This window comes from Haliaeetus albicilla, chromosome 1 (genome assembly GCF_947461875.1).
Source record: "Haliaeetus albicilla chromosome 1, bHalAlb1.1, whole genome shotgun sequence".
In the NCBI taxonomy this organism is placed as follows: Eukaryota; Metazoa; Chordata; class Aves; order Accipitriformes; family Accipitridae; genus Haliaeetus; species Haliaeetus albicilla.
In genome coordinates, this window is record NC_091483.1 from 4,002,627 (window position 1) to 4,024,005 (window position 21,379).

Sequence of the window (21,379 nt, forward strand, 5' to 3'; positions counted from 1 at the left end):
TTCTGAAGTCCCAGACAGAATTTGAGGACTTAAGGACTGTCAGTAATTTCCAGCCACATCTAATACTGTTATTTGGACCATCAGTTGAACACATGCATAGGAGGCTCAGTACTTCTCAAACATCTTAAGCCTCCTGAGCCCAGTCTGTGCCAGTGGATCCATAGATGTATAGCAAAGTAAAGTTACCATTATGTGTCTTGTGTAAGAAGCAAGGTGGTTGCTCTGCATGTATAGGTTATTTTTACAGACTATACAATAAAAATTATATATCCTTTCTTCACAGTCCTCACTGTGTATACGCTGTGCATCAATTTTTCTCATATTTCTGTTAAATTGGCTTATGAATGCTTATGCTGGCTCATAAAAACCAAATTCCACCAGAAGTTGTTTGCATTGCTCCTCGCTATAGTTTTTTTATTTAGCCTTTGCATTTTTAGCCTTGAAGAATTCACACTTTTGTCATTGTCCATATAATTGTTGTACAAAGTGCATGGTTAATGTCCCCAAACTAATCCCTTGCTAGGAAAGTGTTCTTGGTCAATGAGGTTGATTTTTTTTTTTTTTTTTCTTTCATAAATTTGTTCAGGACCTGTACATTTGTTTGTGCAGTATGTGTGACAAACTAAATCAAATAAAATAGATGACAGAATTTCCTTTGCCAACTACCTGCCTTGAAGGCAGATTTGAAATGTGGAAACCATTTTTACAGATACAAATTTCAGCCACAAAAATATAGGCAAAACTTTTTGTTCATCCTTCCACTTTAAATCTCATTCTACCATTTTTTTTCTTCAGATGTTGAGATTCTTTCTGAAATATTCATTTTTGTAGCTCAATGCCACCCTTAATAAGGAAAATATCTCGAAAAACATTATTTTATTTGCTTACCATCATCATCTTCTGTGGGCTTACTTTTGAGATAAAATTTGATTAACATGTTACCATAGAGCTTGCAAAATTTTATGAATACTCTGATTTAAAGAAAAAATTAGTATCTGAGATACCCAGAAACCTCTTGGACGTTGCATCCATGCTTGGAGACCATAATGCCCTGGAGAAGCATCTGGGGTATATGAGAGTGGCCTACTGGTTGAAGTGAAGTATCCTGTTTCAAAACACATACAAACTAAACTGTGCATTAGGATATGCAACCTGCAGATGTTGGATACTTCTCAAACATGAAAGCATTTAGAAACAAACAATTATTAAACAGATGCTTGGCTCTTACTAGAATGTAGTTGTAATGTGAAAAATGACACTGAAAACCAGCACCCTCGTACTGATTTTGGCCTGCCCCCTGTGTAGTCATGGATGCTTAATAAGAGTCTGATACTTGTATTTCTAAAACGTCAGAGCTTGCCAGCCTATTGAGAGCAAGAAAACTCACATGCTTTTAAGTCCAAGTATATACTATGGCCATAGGGGAAAAGGTCTATGAAATTTCTTTCTAGTAACAAAAGCATTTGTGGTAACATAGCTCAGTGGTACTAATTTGGTATGTTTGACATAACCAGTCATTGGTGGGTTTTTTAGTTGTGATTAACACAAACATTGTAGACTTATCCAGGAAATACCTCTGTACTTTTTCATACCACTATGTAATCTTTGTCATTGCCAAATTTACTACATTTTCTGTAAACAAATCTGGGTGACATGGATATTGATGTCCATAATTAAAGCTGAGTAAGAGTCAGAAAGGAAGAAAATGGCCTAAACTCGCTGTCACTGAAGTAATGACAAAATTCTTAACTTTGGCTGAAAGCATGGTTGGGAAAAAAGTTGATTTGTCAGAGCTTATCTTGACCAGGCAGTACTTGGAGTGCACTGAGTGCACTGTTGTGGTATTGCTCAGCATACCTATCAAATCCCTTGATAGTAGTGTCATTTATTTTTTCTTAATACGCTTGTTCTTAAATGACGAGCAGAGATTTTAGAAAGTAAAAGAACATGTAAACACAAATAGAAAATATCTCAGTCATATTTGCCAAATTACTTTATTTATGTTATGTCTACAGATGAAACTAGGTGCCAGAAGAGACACTGCATCAGACACTATTACTTATACTCCAGCTGCCAAGGAAAAATTTTGTCAGTAGCCTTTAGTAATATTTGGACCAAAAATACATGGATGTGCAGCTTTCAGCATTTTGTACGATGTAAAGTGCAGCTTCTCTCACAGGTCCTCTGTTTCTGGAACGGTGTTGGAATCCGAAGGCTGAATGAACACTACAGGAATATTCTCAGACGTCCATCCTTTAGGAGTCCTATTGAAGGATCTTCTGGTAGCAAGAGGGTTTGCAAGGATCATGAATCTGGGATCATTTAGCATCAGTAGATTAAAATCTGGTACCTTGAATTTAACCAGCTTTGATGCTCTCTCAAAACCACCAAAGGGAGTGGCAACTCTGTAGATATTAGAGAAATAAAAGTAAAATACGATTTTAAAAATACCTGTTTTATTTTCCTCCCAGGAGCTGAAAAGAACAGAAGCTATTTTAATAATACAGTTTTGGTACAATTTCTTGCTTACAATTTCAAGCTCTTGGGAAAAGTATTCCAATTGTTTTTCTGGCAAACGCTAAGATCTGCCTTATTTTCCCTTAGATAAAGCTTTCAGCTGACTTCAAAATTCAAATGGACAGAAAAGCCAAGGGAAAAAGATGTTGCAAGAAAACTTTGTCATTGGTGAGTCACAGTTACTAAATTTATTTTGTGGGTGATAAGTTGATAAATCTGAAAACATAGTTCAACACATTCTCTGTAGCAGGTAATTAGTTTAGGAAGTTCTCACCCCATTTTCTCCTATCCCCAGTTGCTTGTTCCTCCCACTACACTATATTTCAGAACCATATTGTTGTACCAGTTAGAGTGTATGTGGGTTGTGCTATAAACTTGGGTCACTTCTGGGTTAAACAAAGACCATTCAAAGCAAAGGAGCATGTTAAAATCCAAATTATTTCAGCAATCTGGTTTGTATCATTATGCTCAAACAATTGTAGCAATACAAGTGAGGAGGCGGTAAAGCCTAATGTGAAGCAGAAAAGAACAGCCAAAGACAACAGGCTCTGGAAAGGAGGGGAATGGGTGAGGACTTCTTACACCAGCTTTGTTTCTGAAGAAAATGTTTATGTAACTAAGCCTTGAAACACTGGCTGAAATTGGCCCCTAGTCTTCAGCCAGTATTTCTCATGTTATTTAAATGTAAATGTTCCCCCAGGCGATAGGCCTGAGAAACTAAAAGATAAGAAATACTAAGCAGGAACTGACTGTTGCATACATTTGCAAATATTTTAAAACAACAGTATTTCCAAATACCTCCCATGATTCTTCTATATTTGCAGGTTTCTAGGCTGACACCTCCCCCCCGCCCCCCCCCCCGAGTTTTTCTGTCACTTTTTCCAGACTCTTTTGTATAAGGAAACGTGACCAAACAGACTATTATATGTGTTCTGCATTTTGATCAGCTGCATAACTTTGCTGGGATATATTTTGGCCAGTTAAGAGTGTCAGATTTTTCAGCTACACATGAGCACCTGACTTCTGCAAAGCTAGATACGTAGTGGCATGCAAAAATGAATTTTTTTGAAATGGAATTTCACCAGCCTTGGTAGGTTTTGTGTGTTTGATACAAAACAACAGATCTGCTGGAATATATTTCCGGTGTCTCCAGGTATTATAGCAGAAGCCCAGAGAAATTAATACCAACAGGAACTAAAAGAGATCACTTGAATATCTGACTAGGATTTTCAGCAAGGTAACTATAGATAAAACAAAACCTAGGGAGAATTAAGTACACATACACAAAAAAAAAGAGATTAATTCAGAAAATTAATCTGTGACCTAAAAGAAGTGGTACTATTGTGTCATTACACAGATATTTCACTGAATTTCAGTAGAAACAGCATTTGTTGAAGGGTATGGTGTTAAATCCAAAGGGTCAGTCCTGTAAGATATAAAAAATCATGAAAGTTCTGGGGATGCACACTTATTGAGAGAAAAGCGCTGCTTTGGATTAAGCTCTAAAACTGTTTCTCAAATGAAGATAAGACAAGATTTTGCAGCAGCAGTCAGTCCAGGCATTAAACTCTCTTGAGGTCGAAGGAAGTTCTTTATACAAACTGCCTGTGGTATCAAGCTTTTCTTGTGAAACTGTCTTCTAGGTCACAGTGTCAAATTGGATACCGTATGATACTGATTAAAAATAATTGCTTGGTAATTGGCACAGAGTGAATCTAGTGATCTACATCTTACAGGATAATAAAGATTGTTTTAATTGCTGCTCTAATTAAGATACACATTCTCACATTGTTGTAATATTTCATTCTCATCAATATGTAAATTAAAAGGATAATCAATATGAACAGAACAATAATAACTGTATAAAATGCAAAACAATTCTATAGCATAAAACTTTCTCTTTGTAGTATTTTTGGGTTTTTAAATACAGCATGTTTCTGTAGGTAACAGAAACAGGAGAGTGTTCTATGGAAATTCAAATACCTTTTGTGGGGAAAAAAACCCATGTAGTTGCTATACAGTCTGGCCTCAGAGAATTATGCATTCCTGCATGCTAGGCAGAAGCATATGATGATCGACATAAAGGAGAGTACAGTAATTGGCTAATAGATGTTAATTTTCCTTTACAGCAGCAGTATATTTTTGTGAGCAATAACTTGTCTGACAACATGGTGTTGTAATGACCTGTTGTGTGCACATCAACTGTATCACTTGAGGTCTGATTCATTGTGTAGAAGCCTAAAACTCATGTGTAAAAAAAATTCCAGTAGTCATTGCTCACAGTAAGGGCGGAAATGTTGGTTCAGAGCCATAGGAAGTGGCACCAGGAACTATAAGAGATCGTTTAATATTCACTTTGCATATTCCTAAAAAGTAGGTGCATGATTTAACAATAGCAGGCACAACCACGTTTATTTTTAGCTGTTGTTTTAGCAGGGCTGCTTTTTTTTTTTTTTCCCTGCAGTCTTTCTTATTGAACATTATATTGTCTCAACATAGGAGACTACTTGTAGTTGATTATTTGGGAAAGTCTGAAGAAATGTTTTAACTGTGTTGGATTAGCACCTTCTCTTACATAATTACAAAAAAAAAAGTGAGTTTCACATTTTAAAATGGGACTCATTCTTAGAACATTCTGCTTATTGCTAATTCTGTGCAAAAAGGAGACATGGGAGCAAAGGACCTGACCCTACAAAATGCTCAGAGGTTCATGGTAGCTTAGTGCAAGAGCTAATGCCAATTTCACAGAGGTATTTAGGTGCTAAGGATCTGGCTAAACACCCAGTTTCCACTAATCTCACATCATTTCAAGTTAGCACCCAAAATTGCTTTGAGGCTCTGGATCTCAGTATTTTTACAATAGAGTTCAGAATCCATTAATCAATAACAACAGAGCCCAGTCCAGATGGACTGGATTCCTGTAGACTTTTTGATACAGTAGTCTTTGGGAATTGAGAAAGCTGAGCAAGAATTTATCTAGTAGGAGAGGCAAGAACTAGTCAGACTTGCTTGACTTATGCGAGTAAGATGTAGTGCTTTGTATGTTACTCATAATCCTACCTTTGACATTTTATCCAGCTCCAAGAAAGCAGATGGAATAAAGGTACTAATTTAACTACTATTACGAACTCCTCAACAAATGTAGATTCATGCTGTCACTCCCACAGATGATTACTAGGTCCTTCCACACTGGTAAGAGACAAGATTTTTCACCAGTAAATAGTTCTTCAATCCTAATAAGAATTAATCTCCAAGAGAAATCAGATGGTATGGCTCTGTTCTGAAGTATTTGTCTGCTAGCACAGATTCATTTTCATCCAGGAGGAGGAAGGGTAGCCAGGTCTGACCAGTCTATTCAGAGATCCTCAGAACCCAATTCTGGGTGTCTCACAGAAAGCCCTGCCTCGGAAGGCACATGGGCTTGACATTTGCTGCCACCGCTTCTTCCTTCATTGACCTGCCAGCATTGCAAGATCCCTGCAGCATAAAATGCATACTAGACCCCAACTAATACCTCTATGAATTCTTTAGTTCTGATTCTGCTACTATTATAAAAATTGCACAGCTACAGGGTCCGGAGTCGCCTCTTCATTGTTGGCAGCGGAAAAAAAATCTGAATGCTGTTTAGTGCTGAATATACTTTTAAGGCATGCATGTGTACGTCTGTTCCAACACATCAGACGTCCCTAGCTGCTAAAGTTGTGTTGCTTTTACAGTTTGTTGTGTAACACGGAAAGCTGAAAGGTACCTGAATATGTCCTGTAAAGTCTGAGTGTCATTTTAACAGATACCACTGAATGAACTGGGAAGAATCTCACGCCTGTTTCCTTTGGGAGTCCTATGCATCACACTTACTGTTAAACACAGCCCTTCCTGACTAATGATGACTGTACCAGTGTTTTGCAGGAGAATAAACATAATTGCACTTTATTGAATGATGGAGCATGAAAGAAAGTCTTGACTGATATCCTCACTGGTAACAAAACGGTGCCATTATATTGCACTTTAATTGTTAAATACAGTATAGTTTGCTTTCTCTCCAAGACTGCAATTAAAGAAGTCAAGGATGCTGTGACCTAGATGCACGGAATGACTTAGTAGGATCGAGACACAGAAGTCCAAAGAGATATAGATACTTTACGCACGAAGCCCATAGGCTGTTAAATTCCTGAGATGCCTAATGTTTTCTTTATACAAATGCTAAGATCTGCCTTTATCTTAGCTATACTGGCAGCTGCACCTATCTTACACCAAAGCTCATCTGTGATTCTCTAATTAATAATCCTTTGCCTAAACTTTCATGCTTGAAAACATACATAATATGCTGCTGCAGCAAGCTTTGAGCAAAATAGCACATCAAGGCACTTTCACTCAAAATCCATGGCTGTTAGTGTTGAACCTCTGTGTCAAATAATAGTATGTCTGTGACTGGAGCTGTTCTGCAAGAGATTTGGATTCTCTTCAGTCTGAGGGTATATCTTTATAAGAGTGGACCTCACTGCTCACATACAGTATTCCAGCAAAAATGCTACCCAGAAATAAAAAATGACTTGGATTAGACAGAGTAGAACTCTTAGCCTAGACATCAGGCCACACAACTAACAGCAGAGAAGTGTAGGTCCTTTAGGAGTTTTCTGCTCCTAAATCTGTTTGTTTAATTTACTGTAAGCAGTAATTAAAGAAAGTGCATTGAAAGATCTGGGAACTCAGATGTAGGCCCAGGTTTCTCTTTCCCCAAGTCAGTTTCTTAATTGTTCAGCTAGAGAAAGATGTTTATTCCTTCTAGCCCAAAGAGTTTTATTATTTTCTGTACTATGGCACAGGTTTTAATAAGGGAAGTGAAGAGTGTACCCCCCTCTTCCATGGAAGAGCCAGAAACTAGGTTGTTACACCTCTCCTTGGGGTTTGACATTCCTGTAGTAATAAATCCAGGCTGGCCACATTCTAGGAAAATGATCTTTTGAAAGAGTGAACCTAACTGTCTATACAAATTTTAAAAGAATACATGTGACCCCTGCTCTGTTTCTGGAAAGGAAGACCTTAATCTAGCCCTGACCTGAAGATAGGCAGACAGAATTAGGTGCTGGTGGCCTTACCAAATAAATTTAAGTCACATTTAACCTTCTCTGTAATGTTTTCTGTTGGTTAGCTTGGCATGCAGTGTGCTGTCTGTTTTAAATCCCCTAATCAGACACTCCACTCTCCTGTGCATTTTTGAGTGTAGACACTAAGTCATAGCTGTAAAATCCTCTCCAAGAGGCTAGTATCTTGAATTTCAATTTTGTAAATTCTCAGTTTCTTTTTGGATCTACTCCTTCTTGCTAGAAAACATAAATCTGAGTGTACTGTATGTAACAGCTTTTCTAGGTCCACCAGGCATCCTTTTGTTTTCTTCTGGATGTGGATTTTTTCCATGAAAAGAAGAGTTGTCATGGATTATATTTGTATGCCTTGTGTTTTGAATTTACCAATTTCACAGTCTGGATCTGGATTTATGTGCCAGGTTTTAGGTTTTTATGGCAATTACAAGGCAGAGTATTGACCTTTCCCTTATATGAAAGTACATATGTTCAAGAAATTCGGACTGTCGTAAGCCACAGTTCTGCCATAGAAAGAAATCCAAACAGTTAGTGTTGTAAAGAGGACAACTAACAGAATATGGGACCACAAAGCAGCTAAAAACCCACAAAGAAACCATCAGATACCATCTCAAGACACATATCCCTATTAATGGGGCTTCTGTGCCCTGTCTGATCCTGTCTTTCACAGTAATGACTCACATGCTCAGAATCTCTCTTGTGAGAGGGAGAACTGATTCTGTCTATCCACGTATATGTATCTTTGGTGGTTTTGTGTTGGTTTGGCATTGGGTTGTTTCTTTTTTCAGTTACAATAACAATAGTACATAACTGTGCTATTACTGTTCTAATGTTAGCAGCTGTGGCACATCTCTCTCACTTGTATTTGCTATCTTTTGAGAAGAGTGTGCCGCACAGACTGAATTATTAAAATCGCGATGTATATTGCTGTTAGGAAGTCAGAATTAGTGTAGTGTCTGCAGTGCCAGTTTTGATGCTGAATTGTGTAATTTTTTAGTCCTTGCACTCACAGTTGAGGCCCATCTCAATGGCAGGAACACAAGTGATGTTTGTGCTATTTTTCTCTAAGTTTATATTGCCATGAGCCATTTTCTTTTTCAATAGATTGCTGTCTGGTGTTTTGAGGAAGGGTTTTGGTCTGGCTCAGCTGTCTGGAACTCAGCAGGGGTTATTTAGAGAAAAATTGTCCATAACTTCAATAAATAAAGATAGTGTGAATGGTATGAATGAAAGCAAAAGACAGAAGTAAGAATGTATTTTAAAACTTTCAGAATAGTTCAAAACCCAATGTTGTCCATATATCTAGAAGTTCTACTGAAAGCCTTAGTATACTAGTTACTATGTAAATGATTTCACTCTCAGATCCCATTCTACTTTAAATGTTTTTTAAGTCTGCTTGTAATATTTTATCTGTTAATTTGTTAGGGAAGGTTGTTGAAAATATAAAAAATGTTAAATGCAATAAAATATGCAGTCTGCTAACTATTTGGCATGAGGGATTGGTTGAGGGATAAAGTTCATTGTACTATCATTGCCTAAAAAACAAGCCACATGAGTTGTATTAAAAAAAACCAAAAAAGAATGGTTTGCATTATACAGCTTACAAAGTTTTGACTGAGAGGTTCCCTGATAGATCTCACGATCCCGTACCTGCTGAAGTCAGTAACAGAAATACTGAAAGGAGTTTGAAGCATTGCTATACCACGTTTCCCATTTATTGAGGACACTGGATTCCGATTCTTTCTTTCTTTCTTTTCTTTCTTTCTTTTCTTTCTTTTCTTTCTTTCTTTTCTTTCTTTTCTTTCTTTCTTTTCTTTCTTTCTTTCGTTTCAGCAATTCACCTTACATTCCTGGTTCTACAGTTTAATTTGGGGTCCATGCTTTAGAGAGTGACTAGTTTCCTCCTTAATGCTCTTTGTTTGCCACTTGTAATCTGTGTGTGTGTTCATGTTCATGCATATACTTGCAAACACAGGTGGTAGGGGTTTTTTACAGCTGGTGGAAATGTTTAATTTCATAGTAATTTTTCTCTGCACTGTAAAATTCAGTGTCCATTCAGAATTACCTGTTAAAGCTCCTGTAGTCAGGCAGTTCTGGCTTTGCTTCAGGTTTAAAAAGTTTAGGATATAAAGCTTCCAGCAGCTCTGGATCATCCCTAATGGCTTCTATCCAGGGAGACTGATAATACTTCGGCACAGAAGTAGTATTGAACTTTTCAGGAGGAATTTCTTTCAGTGGTCCAGAATATCCTGCAAGGCAATCACAGCAAAACCATTGTAATAATAGTTTGTGTTTTCTGCTTCCTTACCACCATCCTGTGTAACTAAGAAGTAACATACGATCGTTTCACAGTTAGGTAAAATGAACAATTGGATCAAGTCACCTGGCCAAAGCTACACAGAAACGGAAAGCTAGCAGGGGAAATTTGTAGCCTTTTAGATAACTGTTCCAATGGCTTCCACCCTCTTTTGAGGCTAAGTTTATTTTAGTGTTATATAAATTTATTTCTATCATTATAAGCATTTGTTTAAAACCAGACTATAGCTACACAGCCCTTCGGCTGAATTAACAAAAAGATTTTTAAAACATCCTTTTGGTTAAAACTAAGATAATTCTGTAGTCTTTGGGTGAAAGTTTCCAAAAGTGTTAAAAGGAGTTAGGATCACAGCCATTGTAGTGGAGTTCTTGTCTTTGCCTCTGCCTTAGATGCTTTAAAATGTCCTACCTACTTGGTTCTCTGGTCCCTTTCATTATCTGAAAAAGTGAAGAATCAGTTGTTTTCTTTGCATAATCATCTGAGGATCAGGCTCTGATCAGAATTTTACTGAATAAATAAATTCCGTATTCAGTCTGATTTCTTCTAAAGCCAAGTACAATATGGCAGGAATAAATGGGGGTGGGGAGTCAGACCTTAATATACAATTTGAAGAATTGAAACCAGCAAGGGATTATCCAATTAATGAGTTATACTATTTATTTGAAAAACAAGGGAAATCTATTCTACCCTTTTACCTTCCCACTACCTCTAGCTCTTGAAATTAATGCTCTTTCCTTCTAAAAGCCTAAAAAAAACCTCTATGGTTTAATATCTACTCCTTTTGCCAGACCTTTTTTGCCTAAAGAAAGGCTTGATGATTTCTATCGTGTCTTAGCAATGGAAATTACCTCTGTTCGCATTGTATTTGACCAATGGATGCACAGAGTCTTAGCAGTCACTAACAGAGTAGCATTGACCTAGTTTACATAGACTAGAAGAGGTCTGCACAAAACATGCATTGAGTAATTCTGAACAAAGAATGAATTTGTAAAAAACACAGTCTGCTCATGGATAATTCATAAACAGGAAGAAGGGCTATATCACTGAATAAATTAATTAAAACAAATTAGCCTTCTCTAAAGAATACAAAATAAGGCTTTCTTGTAGCTCACTGCTTTAAATAAAGACAACAGTACCCTCACAGTTAAGGACTTAAAAAAAGAACAGTTTATGCAGCCAGAGGCAAATTCCTTTTTAAGTCACTCCTCTGTAAAGGTTTCTAGCAAAACTTACAGTGACTTCAGATCTACATTTATGGGTAATTAAACTACAATTGATAACTTTCAGACTGTTGAGCAGTATATTGCATATTAGAAACTAAAGTTTGGCAAAGAAAAATCAGTATATTAATCTGGTTTTAAATCTGAGGATCTGTTTCTCAGTGTTTATAAGACCAGTAAATATAGGAGCAGTTTCTCTTGATATTAATGTATGTTTTCAGGTTAGGGAGAAGTAGTACAAAAGGCATATCAAATCCGTAAAAATGAACAGAAGCAACTGAAGAGCATCACTTTCCATTTCTGTGGGAGATTCTGCTTAGTTATCTGACTCAAATTTATCAATGCCTAATAGTAAGTCCACTAACAAATTCTTGTTGAAGATACTATTTTATAAAGACGTCCTTCCTCTGCTGTGAAATGAGTATTAAATATATTTAATGTTTGTAAACTCACATATTACCTGGGGCAATGTTGTCAGGATGCGGTGGGCTCCGGGGATCGGGTGTATTAGGAGGTGTCATTGGGGCATGCTGGGGAATTCCTTCCACACCGAGGCCATCCATTTTAATGCTCTGTATGGGCTCTCCGCGCTGCATTCAGATAGAAATAAATATCGTTGACAGCACAGGCAAAAAAAGCCTCTGTGATTCTCTGTTGAGAGTTGGAGTGATACTCCAATTTACAGCCCAGACCTGTGACCCAGGGTATACTATCCGAAGGCATACTGTCCTGCTGTTTGGCACCCTCTTTGCTACACAGCACTCCCCAGGATTTTCTGGCTGTTAGCTGGAAGATGACGTAGTTTCACAACTCTCTTACATTGTCTATGTAAGCAAAAATGAATAGTTTTTCAGTGTTAAGAATGATATCCCAGCACAATTTTAAATGTCTGTATTACAAGTGTGTGAATGCTTTATTGAACAGATTGGAGGTGGTGTGAGCTACGTCAAGACTCCTAAAGCCTTGTAACCATCCAGCTGAGTTGTCTGACCTTTTCCTAAGTTTGGGATATTTAAATATTGATATGCAGTCTATGAAGAGAGTTCATCCCATCTGCTGCTTACACCAATCACCGCAAACTCTACCTGTGCGTGTGGGCTGTGTGATTCACAGCAAAGGGTAGATCTTGTCACTTTGGCAGGGGTCCCATAAAATGTGTCCCCTGGATCACTAGACACTAGAAGCTGTTATGTGCCAGACAGAGCACCCTTGCTACCCAAAGATTCAAGAAATCTGGCAAGTTTGCTCCGTTTGAGTTTCAAAGCACTGATACTTCAAAGGCTCTCTTCCCAGATCAGTTGAAAATTCACTGCATTTGTTGAATTGCTTTTGTTTGGGATTTTCTTTTCCTTTATTTGTAATAGAAATAACAACTTCAGTACAGGTCACTTTCTGGAGATTTATGATATGCTGTTATTTTCCACCCTCCTATCGGGTCGTCAGTTCTAAGGAAACATCCAAAGGCTTAATCATTGTTGCATAAATATAGAATTAGAGTCTCATAAGAAGTCAGTGTCTTATTTTAGCTATGACACACAGGCTAAAAGCAATTTAAATATAGACTGTTTCAGAGTAAGAGTTTCTTAAAGTAGGAAAGCAAACAAATAATACTTGTTTAAACTTGAAACAAAAAAAAGATCAAGGCAGAATGTTTTCTAGCCATCCTGAAGTATGTTAGAAAGATTAATTTTGGCAGGCAGAATCATAAAGATGATGAAGACAACACCAGTGGTGGCTAAATAGGCATTTAAGGGAACGGAACAGAAACCAAAGAGGCATCATTTTTTCACATCAGAATGTCATACTGACTACAGCATGTGTACTCTATGTGTTTTTGTGGGAAGAAGTAGACTGGAGGGGAACTGATCTGTTAGACTTTGTAGCAAAAGCATGGAACTGGATACAGAAATTCTGAGGAGGCTGATAGTGTTGTGCTCAGAATTTATCTGTGTAGCTTCTAACACACTGTAGAGGGAGAAATTGGGGGGACGGTATTCATATATGGACTTCTAAATAATAGTGTTCTAATAATAGTTTTGGGTGTTCACTACAGTTATTCCAATTTTTATGTGGAATTTCTTTTGTGCAGATTTATTTTAAAAAGGCAGATTTATGAAAACTCAAACATGATCCCATTTGATCCCTGTGTCATTTAATTTCTGTTTAGTGAGTGACCAAAGAAGTTTGGAATATCTGCACCATAAAAAAAGAAACGTAAAAATTTTTCTTCTATAACATGGGATATTAAGACATACTTTTCTTCCTGAGTAAAGTTAATTTTTTGTATGGGAAATGTAAAGGCCACAGAATTAGAAATGCATTTACCTTTACAGTCAACAAAGCATAGAGAATATCTTCTTCAAGAAGGGAACAAAAATATTTCAGAGATTTCAGCTGTGATATTGGAAATATTGAACTCAGCTCCAATAATCGCCTCTTGGACTGTTGTGAGATCCCTCAACATTTTGGTTAGCATGGACAATGGTAAATTGCAAATGCGTCTTTTATTGTCTGCTCCCAAAGCCTTGTTATGAGATGCAACTAGACAAAAAGTTTTCTTAAGAGTCAGTAAGTTGCATTCATTTTATGGTTTCTGATTAATTTACAAGTGTGTGTGTATTTTCTTTAGTAAAATTAAACGTAATAGGAGTAAGTCCTTTAGTGCTTTGCTGTTCTGATTAATAAATGAATTGTTTTATATTTGTACCGATGCAAACTTTAGATTATATCACAACAATACATTACATATAGTTACTATTTTTCTTATTCCAAGTGAAGGTTAAAGAATTGAGTCAAAGTCTTTGTATGGATTCTGTAGGGGCTGGATCCTAACACAATCACAGGACCACCTGTGCAATGATTAGTTGTAAAAGCTTCAGGGAAAGAGAATTGCTATTCTACAAAAAATATTTCCCAGGTTAATTAATAATAATTAACTTTTGTACCACATACTTCTTTTCATCTTCAAAGCAGCTTAAAAGTACTGGGACAAATTCTGCTTCTTTAGTCATGCACCTTTGTATCTGAAATCAGCAGGGATGCATACATGTAACTGAGAAGCACAATTTAATACAATACTGGAATTAGAGGGGCTGGTTTCGTGCTGTATTAGAGTGGGCATGGAGTATTCATGTTGAAATAATTAAACCTTGCAGCACATTGGAGAGTTAGGTAAAATTTATGAATGTTGTTGTCCCTATTTTCAGAGGTTAAGCAAAAGGTTTAAATATTTTGCAAAGGCCACAGATGTGACAAATGGCAGGTGCATTTAGTTCCTGCCGTGAGGATTCCCAGGATATCACTAATGCTTTAACCCAATTCCTGAAGGACTAGTTCAAAGAATAATTGTCTTTCAGTGACAAGCTCCATCCTTTTTCTCCCTGTTGAGACAGGCAGGCCTGAAGTGTATTAGTACCAGTTGTGAGAGTCATTTTGCTGCTTAGGAACCACGTGGAGACCACCAACCAATTTTAATAAAAATACTTACTGGTTGCATGAAGCAGACTCATTTCTTCCAACCTTTGGAATACCATTAACTAGTTAATTTTTTAAATTAACTAGTTAATTTTCAATAGTCAATGAGCCAATTATTACAGGATAAGAACTCTGATCGCTAGGAACCTGAATTAGATTTGAATGAGAATGTTTTGAATCTGATTTCCTTAAGTATTACAGTGTTCAGATTTTTATTTGTGTATAGGAGCTCAATAAAATACAAATGGCTTATTTCATGTTAGCCTCATTCTAGTACAGGATTTTGCTTTTATTCTTCCTGAAACTACAAAAATCATGCACAATGTGTATCATGAGCACCAAGGGAACCCAAGCTAGTCTCATCGTGTTTCATTAATAAGTCATTACAAAATACTCACATTTCTTGGCTTGTTTGCTACGTAATGATAATTTTCGTACGTGTATTTGTCAGATCGCCGCTGACGTCTCTTGAAGAGTCTTGCACCTCTGTTGCTGAGTGTTGATAGTTCCTCTACCATGATATCTCTGGGGGTGCTGACCTTTTTTCCAAGGTTTAAGCTGGGTGAGACTGCAATACAATGGATAAATACATACCTCTGTGTTTCTTAAATGCCTGATATTGCATACCTTACACCTGAAATCCAACAATATGTTAATACATACTTATCTAACACATAGCATAGCTTCATATAGTGTTAGTGAAATTAATCATTCTTCCAAAATTTTGGAGCAGAGTATTGAACACCACAAACCTCTTTTTTTGAAGATGCTAAGCACCCCAAGCTCGAAATTTACTTCAGTTGAATGGCATTCAGCTGTTATCAAAATCAGGTCTAGAATGTCCTACACACCATCTTAATAGCAGACTAGTAAAAACTGGCTTCTGCTGAAAGAGGAACAAAATTCCATCTGACCCCAGGGTTCCCACATCAAACCTTCAGTTAACTTTCTGTGTCCTGCATTGGATAGATGAGCAGGTAACCCCTTTTAAACATACCTACCAGTTTCTTATTGCTTATAAACATCTTATTTTCAATTATTCTTTAATATTCTGTTTGCTTTTGAAATCCAGGGCAAGTTTTGTACTTAAAGTTTGCTTTAGAAAGTCTCTATTAAATAGTATTTTTAAACTATTTTTAAAGAAGCTTTCAAAATAAAGCTCAAGGTATTGAAAATGAGAGCCCTAACCAGGAATTATAATATCCTTCTAGGAACTGATACATTTAGAACATTTTCTTTTTCATTCTTTCTAAGAGGAAACTGAATTACTAGATGCAGTGTTACTTTATTTGCTAGTTGGGAAAAATTCCTTCTTTGTCTTTAGTGACCTCCTGGGTCACCAAATCCTGGGGGATTTGAAAATGAACATGCATAAGCAGGGGAAGGGGAGATCAATTGGGTCTGTAAATGGAGAACTCTGAATGTCAGAAACTCTGCTGGTCATCTTCATGGTAATCTTCTGGAAACTGAGATGCTGGTAGCAATGAACAAGCTGTGGCTTTGTGACTGAACTCTCTCACTAGATGACCTCAACCTATAAATAAAGCTTAAACCTCAGAATACAGTAACTTCAACACTGAACAAACTTATTTTCTTTTATTTTAATATTTATCATTTTATTAATTGAAATTGTTCTACTCAGTTGTTCATAAACTTCAGGAAGAAAAATAGGAAGATGCAGTGTGCTTTGAGGATGATATCAATGGTCTAGTATGTTTCTTTGATCCACTTATTCAAAGTCACATTCAGTCATTTCTTTAATAATAAGATATTCTATTCTTCACCTATTCTTATGGTCTACAGGATTTAAAATTCTGAACTTTGACATATATTTTAATGCATTAAAATGAAATGAAAGCAAATTATATGTAAGACACTGTATCTTGCTTCCCGGCTGAGCACACAGGAAGCCCAATTTAAAATTAACATTACAAATTAATTAACTGCAAAAGGTACCTAATGTCAAAGTTAATATTGCATATGCAGGGTGTCATTTTGAGTAAATGGCATGTTTAACATGGCATATGTCTCCTAGTAACTTTATGTTGGAAAACCAATGTGATCTGCTGACATATAGGAAAACTTAACTGAGCAGGTATATTAAATATTTAGCCGAAGATGTATATACAGGAGTTTTCCATGTAGTAAATCAAACAAGTTTGCGGGCCCTGGAGTGCATCACTGTTGATCCACTTCTATTCATACTGATTTCAACTGAATGTTTACAACAGATTTAACTGGAGCGAGAGCAAGCTAAATGTATTGTGAGTTGGAGCATGCACTTCTGCTTTAAAAATAGTATGCACAAAGAATCCTAACAACCTTCTGTTATTTAGGAGGTAACTACAAAACAGAGAGTTCTTAACATGGAAGAAAATGACTCAGCTTGCCCAATGTAGCCATATCAGTGACAGATAGTGGTGGGGTTTTGGCTCTGTGGTTGAGATAAGTGCACTGGTTATTGGCCTGTGGCCTGAAATTTTGACCCACAAGTCATATTTTGATTTTATCATTTATCAAGATTACTGTACAGGTACGGACTGTTGGATGTTTTTTTACTAGTAAGGAGTAAGAAATTTACCCTTCAAATCAGCAACATTTTCCTGTAGAAAAAGCTTTTCTTCTTTGTACACAGAGTGGGTAGTATGTACATCCTCAGAGACTGGGGTGCCAAGGTGATTGCAGTTCTCTGTCCAAACCGCTCAGTATTCTTCTGGGACACGCTGGATGTTATCTATTTTGGGCCTTGCTGTTCCCTTACATACCCCTGTTCTTGTTAATGTTAACTGAAGGCTCCAAGGTACTTTGTAACCCACAGTTGTGTACTATTGTGTATCCAGGCAGCATCCCAAAAACATAAGTGTGAAGTTCATTGGAATCCCTTGCCAACTAAAATCTAATCATCTGTCTAGTTTTATGATGTGTCTAAGGATTGTTTCAGTGTCAGTGCAGTAAAGGTGATGAAGAATGAGTAAAAGAGGACATTTAGAGGATGATAGAGAACATCAATGTCATAAATGGACATTGTAAATTAATACTGGAAGTTTAATTCATAGTTTAATCCTAATCTTAAGCTTTTAGCTTCATTTCTTAATTTGTTCCTGCCAAGTCCTTCCTGTCCTGCACTTAAAATTGTAACAGACTGTATTTAAATATGATTTATATAGTTCCTTCTGCATTCACTGCCTAATCCCCCTTTAATCCTGCAGTTTACAATCTTCTAAATACCTTAATCTGGATTATAAATTTTAATAATGAATATCAGATAGTATGTTTGTTGTAGTATCAGAAATAAGATTTTTTTAACTATATCATGAAAGATAGTTAATCATGTAGCTACTGAAGAATGCATTTAAGAAATAGTATAGAACTGGACATGAGATTTAAGTCTAGTGGTAGGCTAACCTGATGAACTCCAAGGGCTTCCTTAAACACATGTATTTACATACATGTACTACTCTATCAAGTAGCCTTTGAAATGCTATGATAAGTCCAAGTCTGCTAGTGAAAAACCAAGGGCTTGGGGAGGTCACTATACCCACACGCTGATTTATTACTACAGTCTCTCTTCTGAGAACATAAGGGGGCTTAGAGTTAGTGTCTATTCCTGCAGCTTTTTATGACATGTCAAACTTCTCTAAAGTACAAAGTCATGTCCCACAAACCAACAGAAGATGTGGACTTTCAGTCATTACCAGTCTTGCCCAGAGATTGGTAATCTTTGAGACACTGGTAAAAACTTGGTTGATTTTGTATTTTATCAACAACTGTTTCTGCTATGAATATCTTTTAACAAAGAATTTGATATTCACTGTTTACCTGAAAGCATTATAATAAAAAGGGGCTGAAATAAAAATGCAGTAGGTATGCTTTCTGTGTGTCATTCCAAGCTACTGGGGCTTGGAATAAACAGAATCTTTTGTTACTGTTTACCTCTGTTAACAGTGGATAGTTTTGTAGGTCTGTGAGACTGGCTGAAACAGTATATTTAATTTTTACACAATTACCAGGTGCAGGACCTTCATTACTAATAGCGGTGTGAAACTCAGAAAGATAGCAGTTCACCTTCCAGATCTCAGGCTAAGCTTATTGAATTAACAGTTAGGGGAAAAATAAAATATAAAAAATTAATAGAGCTGAATTTAGCCATTTAAAAAACAGATTTCTCCTTGATTTTTCCAAGAATTGTTCAGATTTGGTCCCAAAGAACTAGCAGATACTTTGTGTGATTACAGCTTTGGTTATCCTTCTGTTTCTTAACTGGTTTCACTGAGCTTGTACAGTTATAAATTTCAGACTTTTTTCACACCCATTTCATGGAATTTCATATTGTTTTCAGCATTTAAATATCCCAGGCATCCAAAGAAGATGCAAATGTAGAACGTACACTTAAAGAGTTAGTATTGCCTTCAGTGGCCACATGCCACAGCATGTCTTGTAGGATAAGCTGTCATGTCTATGTGTATGAATCTAAACTTGACAGCAAATCTGATAATACGTAAATAATAAAAAGGGACAGCTTATGTGAGGCAAATGCCAAGCATCAGCACAGATTATCCAATAACGCCAATGATTTCAAGGACTGTATGATAGATTTATTAGTATTGCTATGAATAGTAGCAACATTTACCATGTGAAATGCCTTGGTTCCAAGCAAACATATGAAAGACTTTTTGTGGTTTTGCCCTGAAGAGCTTACAGGCTATTTATTTCAGGCACATGTAGTACTTGGGTTTACAACACCAAAAAAAAAAGGAGTTGTAATGAAATCTGTAAGGGCAGTCTGACTTAAGTGTGTGTTGGGTGGAGAATGGAAATAGGAAAGAAGTATTTGGTTAGGAATAGAAATTACAGAAAAAAACTGTGGAAATCTCAGAAGGACTAGGACCAAGCACTGAAACTCATAGCTTCTTTTTCTAAAAACCTTATGTCTCTTGTCCTACTCTTCATGCAATTGCAGTGGTCAGTGAGTGAGTACGGAAACCATCCCCAAATTCTTTAGAGCAAAAGCCCACAAGAAAGATTTTCAGTACTGGAATTTAATGTTGAGTGTTTTATCCTATGTGAGTGGTATAATTTTCATAAATTCTAAATATTAATGGTGATCCCTTTTTTTCAGTGAGGCTTGTGGGGTGCTTATAACTTTTAAAAGTTTTAGCTTTTATGTAGATGGTAAAAAAGGCTTCATGGGGAGGATTGGAAGGATCTCCAAAAGCATCCAGCACATACCTAATGAAAGCCAAGCAGATTTGTATTCCTAGCTGAGTTAATTGCTTCTTACGGTGTCACACTAGAAGTGTAATTTTAAGAACTTGTTTTAGAAAATCAAACTACCTTCTCATAAGTGTCTGCATTTTCATCAGTGCAACAACAGAAAAGTAAAATTTCTTCATATAAGATTAATTGGTGGCTGCGTATTAGAGAGAATTGCCAAATGCTAGTAAAATTTGTTAGTTACAGAGATTGAGAGGAAGGAACAGAGATGTAAGGATTTGTTTCAAAATTTTTTATCATTCATATAAAAAAGCAGAGTGAAACAGAGAAAAAAAGAGGATACAGATCAGCACGTTTCTTAGATGATAGCCTTTTAAAATGGAATTAAGTAATGTTATTAACCCCAAATAATATTCTGAAAGGCTATCCTAGCAGAATGTACATCAGCTGTTAGATTACTTCATTCCTCCACAGCAGTTGTTCATCTGAAAATAGCTTTCAAATGAAAAGAGGCAACTACAAAAGGATTAGTTACCATAGGCAGCATGATACTCCCACAAGATTATTTATGGCAAAACACCCAGAGACAAAGCTGTAAGAGAGTTAAACTCTACGATTAAAAAAATATATTAGGGAGGGCTAGAGGACATTGCATATATAGTAAGCTGGGTTCAACGCTATACCATTTCTGTGTATTTCATCCATAATGGCTGATGCTTGTTGTTTCCTCTCTTTGACCATGGCAGAATGTGATAACATTGTGATTTTCTGATACGATTTTTCCTTGCTGAAAAAAAACAACACATTTTTACATTGTTGAGCCAGCTTGCACAATTCAGCCAACTTTAATTTCTAATAGCCTGTTTAGAATGGCTGAATAGTGAAGTTAGTTATTTCTGATTTAGGAATACTGCACTTTTAATTGTCCAAAATGCACTGGCAGTTCTTGCTTGCAGACAGATGCTAGGACATGTTCTGATGGATAGAAGATTTGAAGGAATGGACTTTTGAGTTGGCTGCATAAATTCTGTAGCAAAATCAGTGTCAGTGGTATAGGCCTCCTTACATCTACACATTATATTAAAAGATGTAAATTCATAACTGATATTTTAATTACATCTTGGTTTATGCTTTCATAAATGTTACATTTTGACATTTCTTAATCTAATAAAGAATTTGAGGAACTAAATGAGATGCTCTGGCATTTTTAAAGAAAGTGCATTTCTGACTAAGTAGAAAAATAAACATCTTTTTAATTGCAGAGTCAAGAGGTTACATAAATGTCTTTTATACGACAGTTTGTAGGACAGACAATGTCAAAATATTTCAGGAAACAATACACTTACCCTACTGTTTTGTTGTGCAGAAAAAAGCGATCTCAACCCTTTAGTTGAAGCTTCAGGAGTTAGTTACATATGGGGATGACCTGCCTGGTCCAGGATGGTTTCTACCCTTGTGCTTGGATCTGCATGGTACCTAGTACCGAGACAAACTGGGGGCTGATCCTCTTCAAAGGGATTGGCATCCAGCTGACATCA

At 36.5% G+C, this 21,379-nt stretch overlaps 1 protein-coding gene across 2 annotated transcripts; it reads right to left on the minus strand.

Moving 5' to 3' along the window:
- Nucleotides 1-1,975: 1,975 nt before the first annotated feature.
- Nucleotides 1,976-21,379, minus strand: MYOZ2 (myozenin 2). Of its 2 annotated transcripts, XM_009919417.2 has the most exons (6): nt 21,188-21,379; nt 20,525-20,628; nt 15,026-15,195; nt 11,614-11,743; nt 9,682-9,865; nt 1,976-2,405 (listed from the first exon to the last, which is right to left on the minus strand). In XM_009919417.2, the coding sequence occupies exons 2-6, from the start codon at nt 20,598-20,600 to the stop codon at nt 2,174-2,176; spliced, it is 792 nt and encodes a 263-aa protein (XP_009917719.1). In that variant the 5' UTR covers nt 20,601-20,628; nt 21,188-21,379; the 3' UTR covers nt 1,976-2,173. The 2 variants fall into 2 exon arrangements, with proteins under 2 accessions (XP_009917719.1, XP_069658392.1); XM_069802291.1 differs by lacking the exon at nt 20,525-20,628 and having other exon boundaries at nt 21,188-21,337.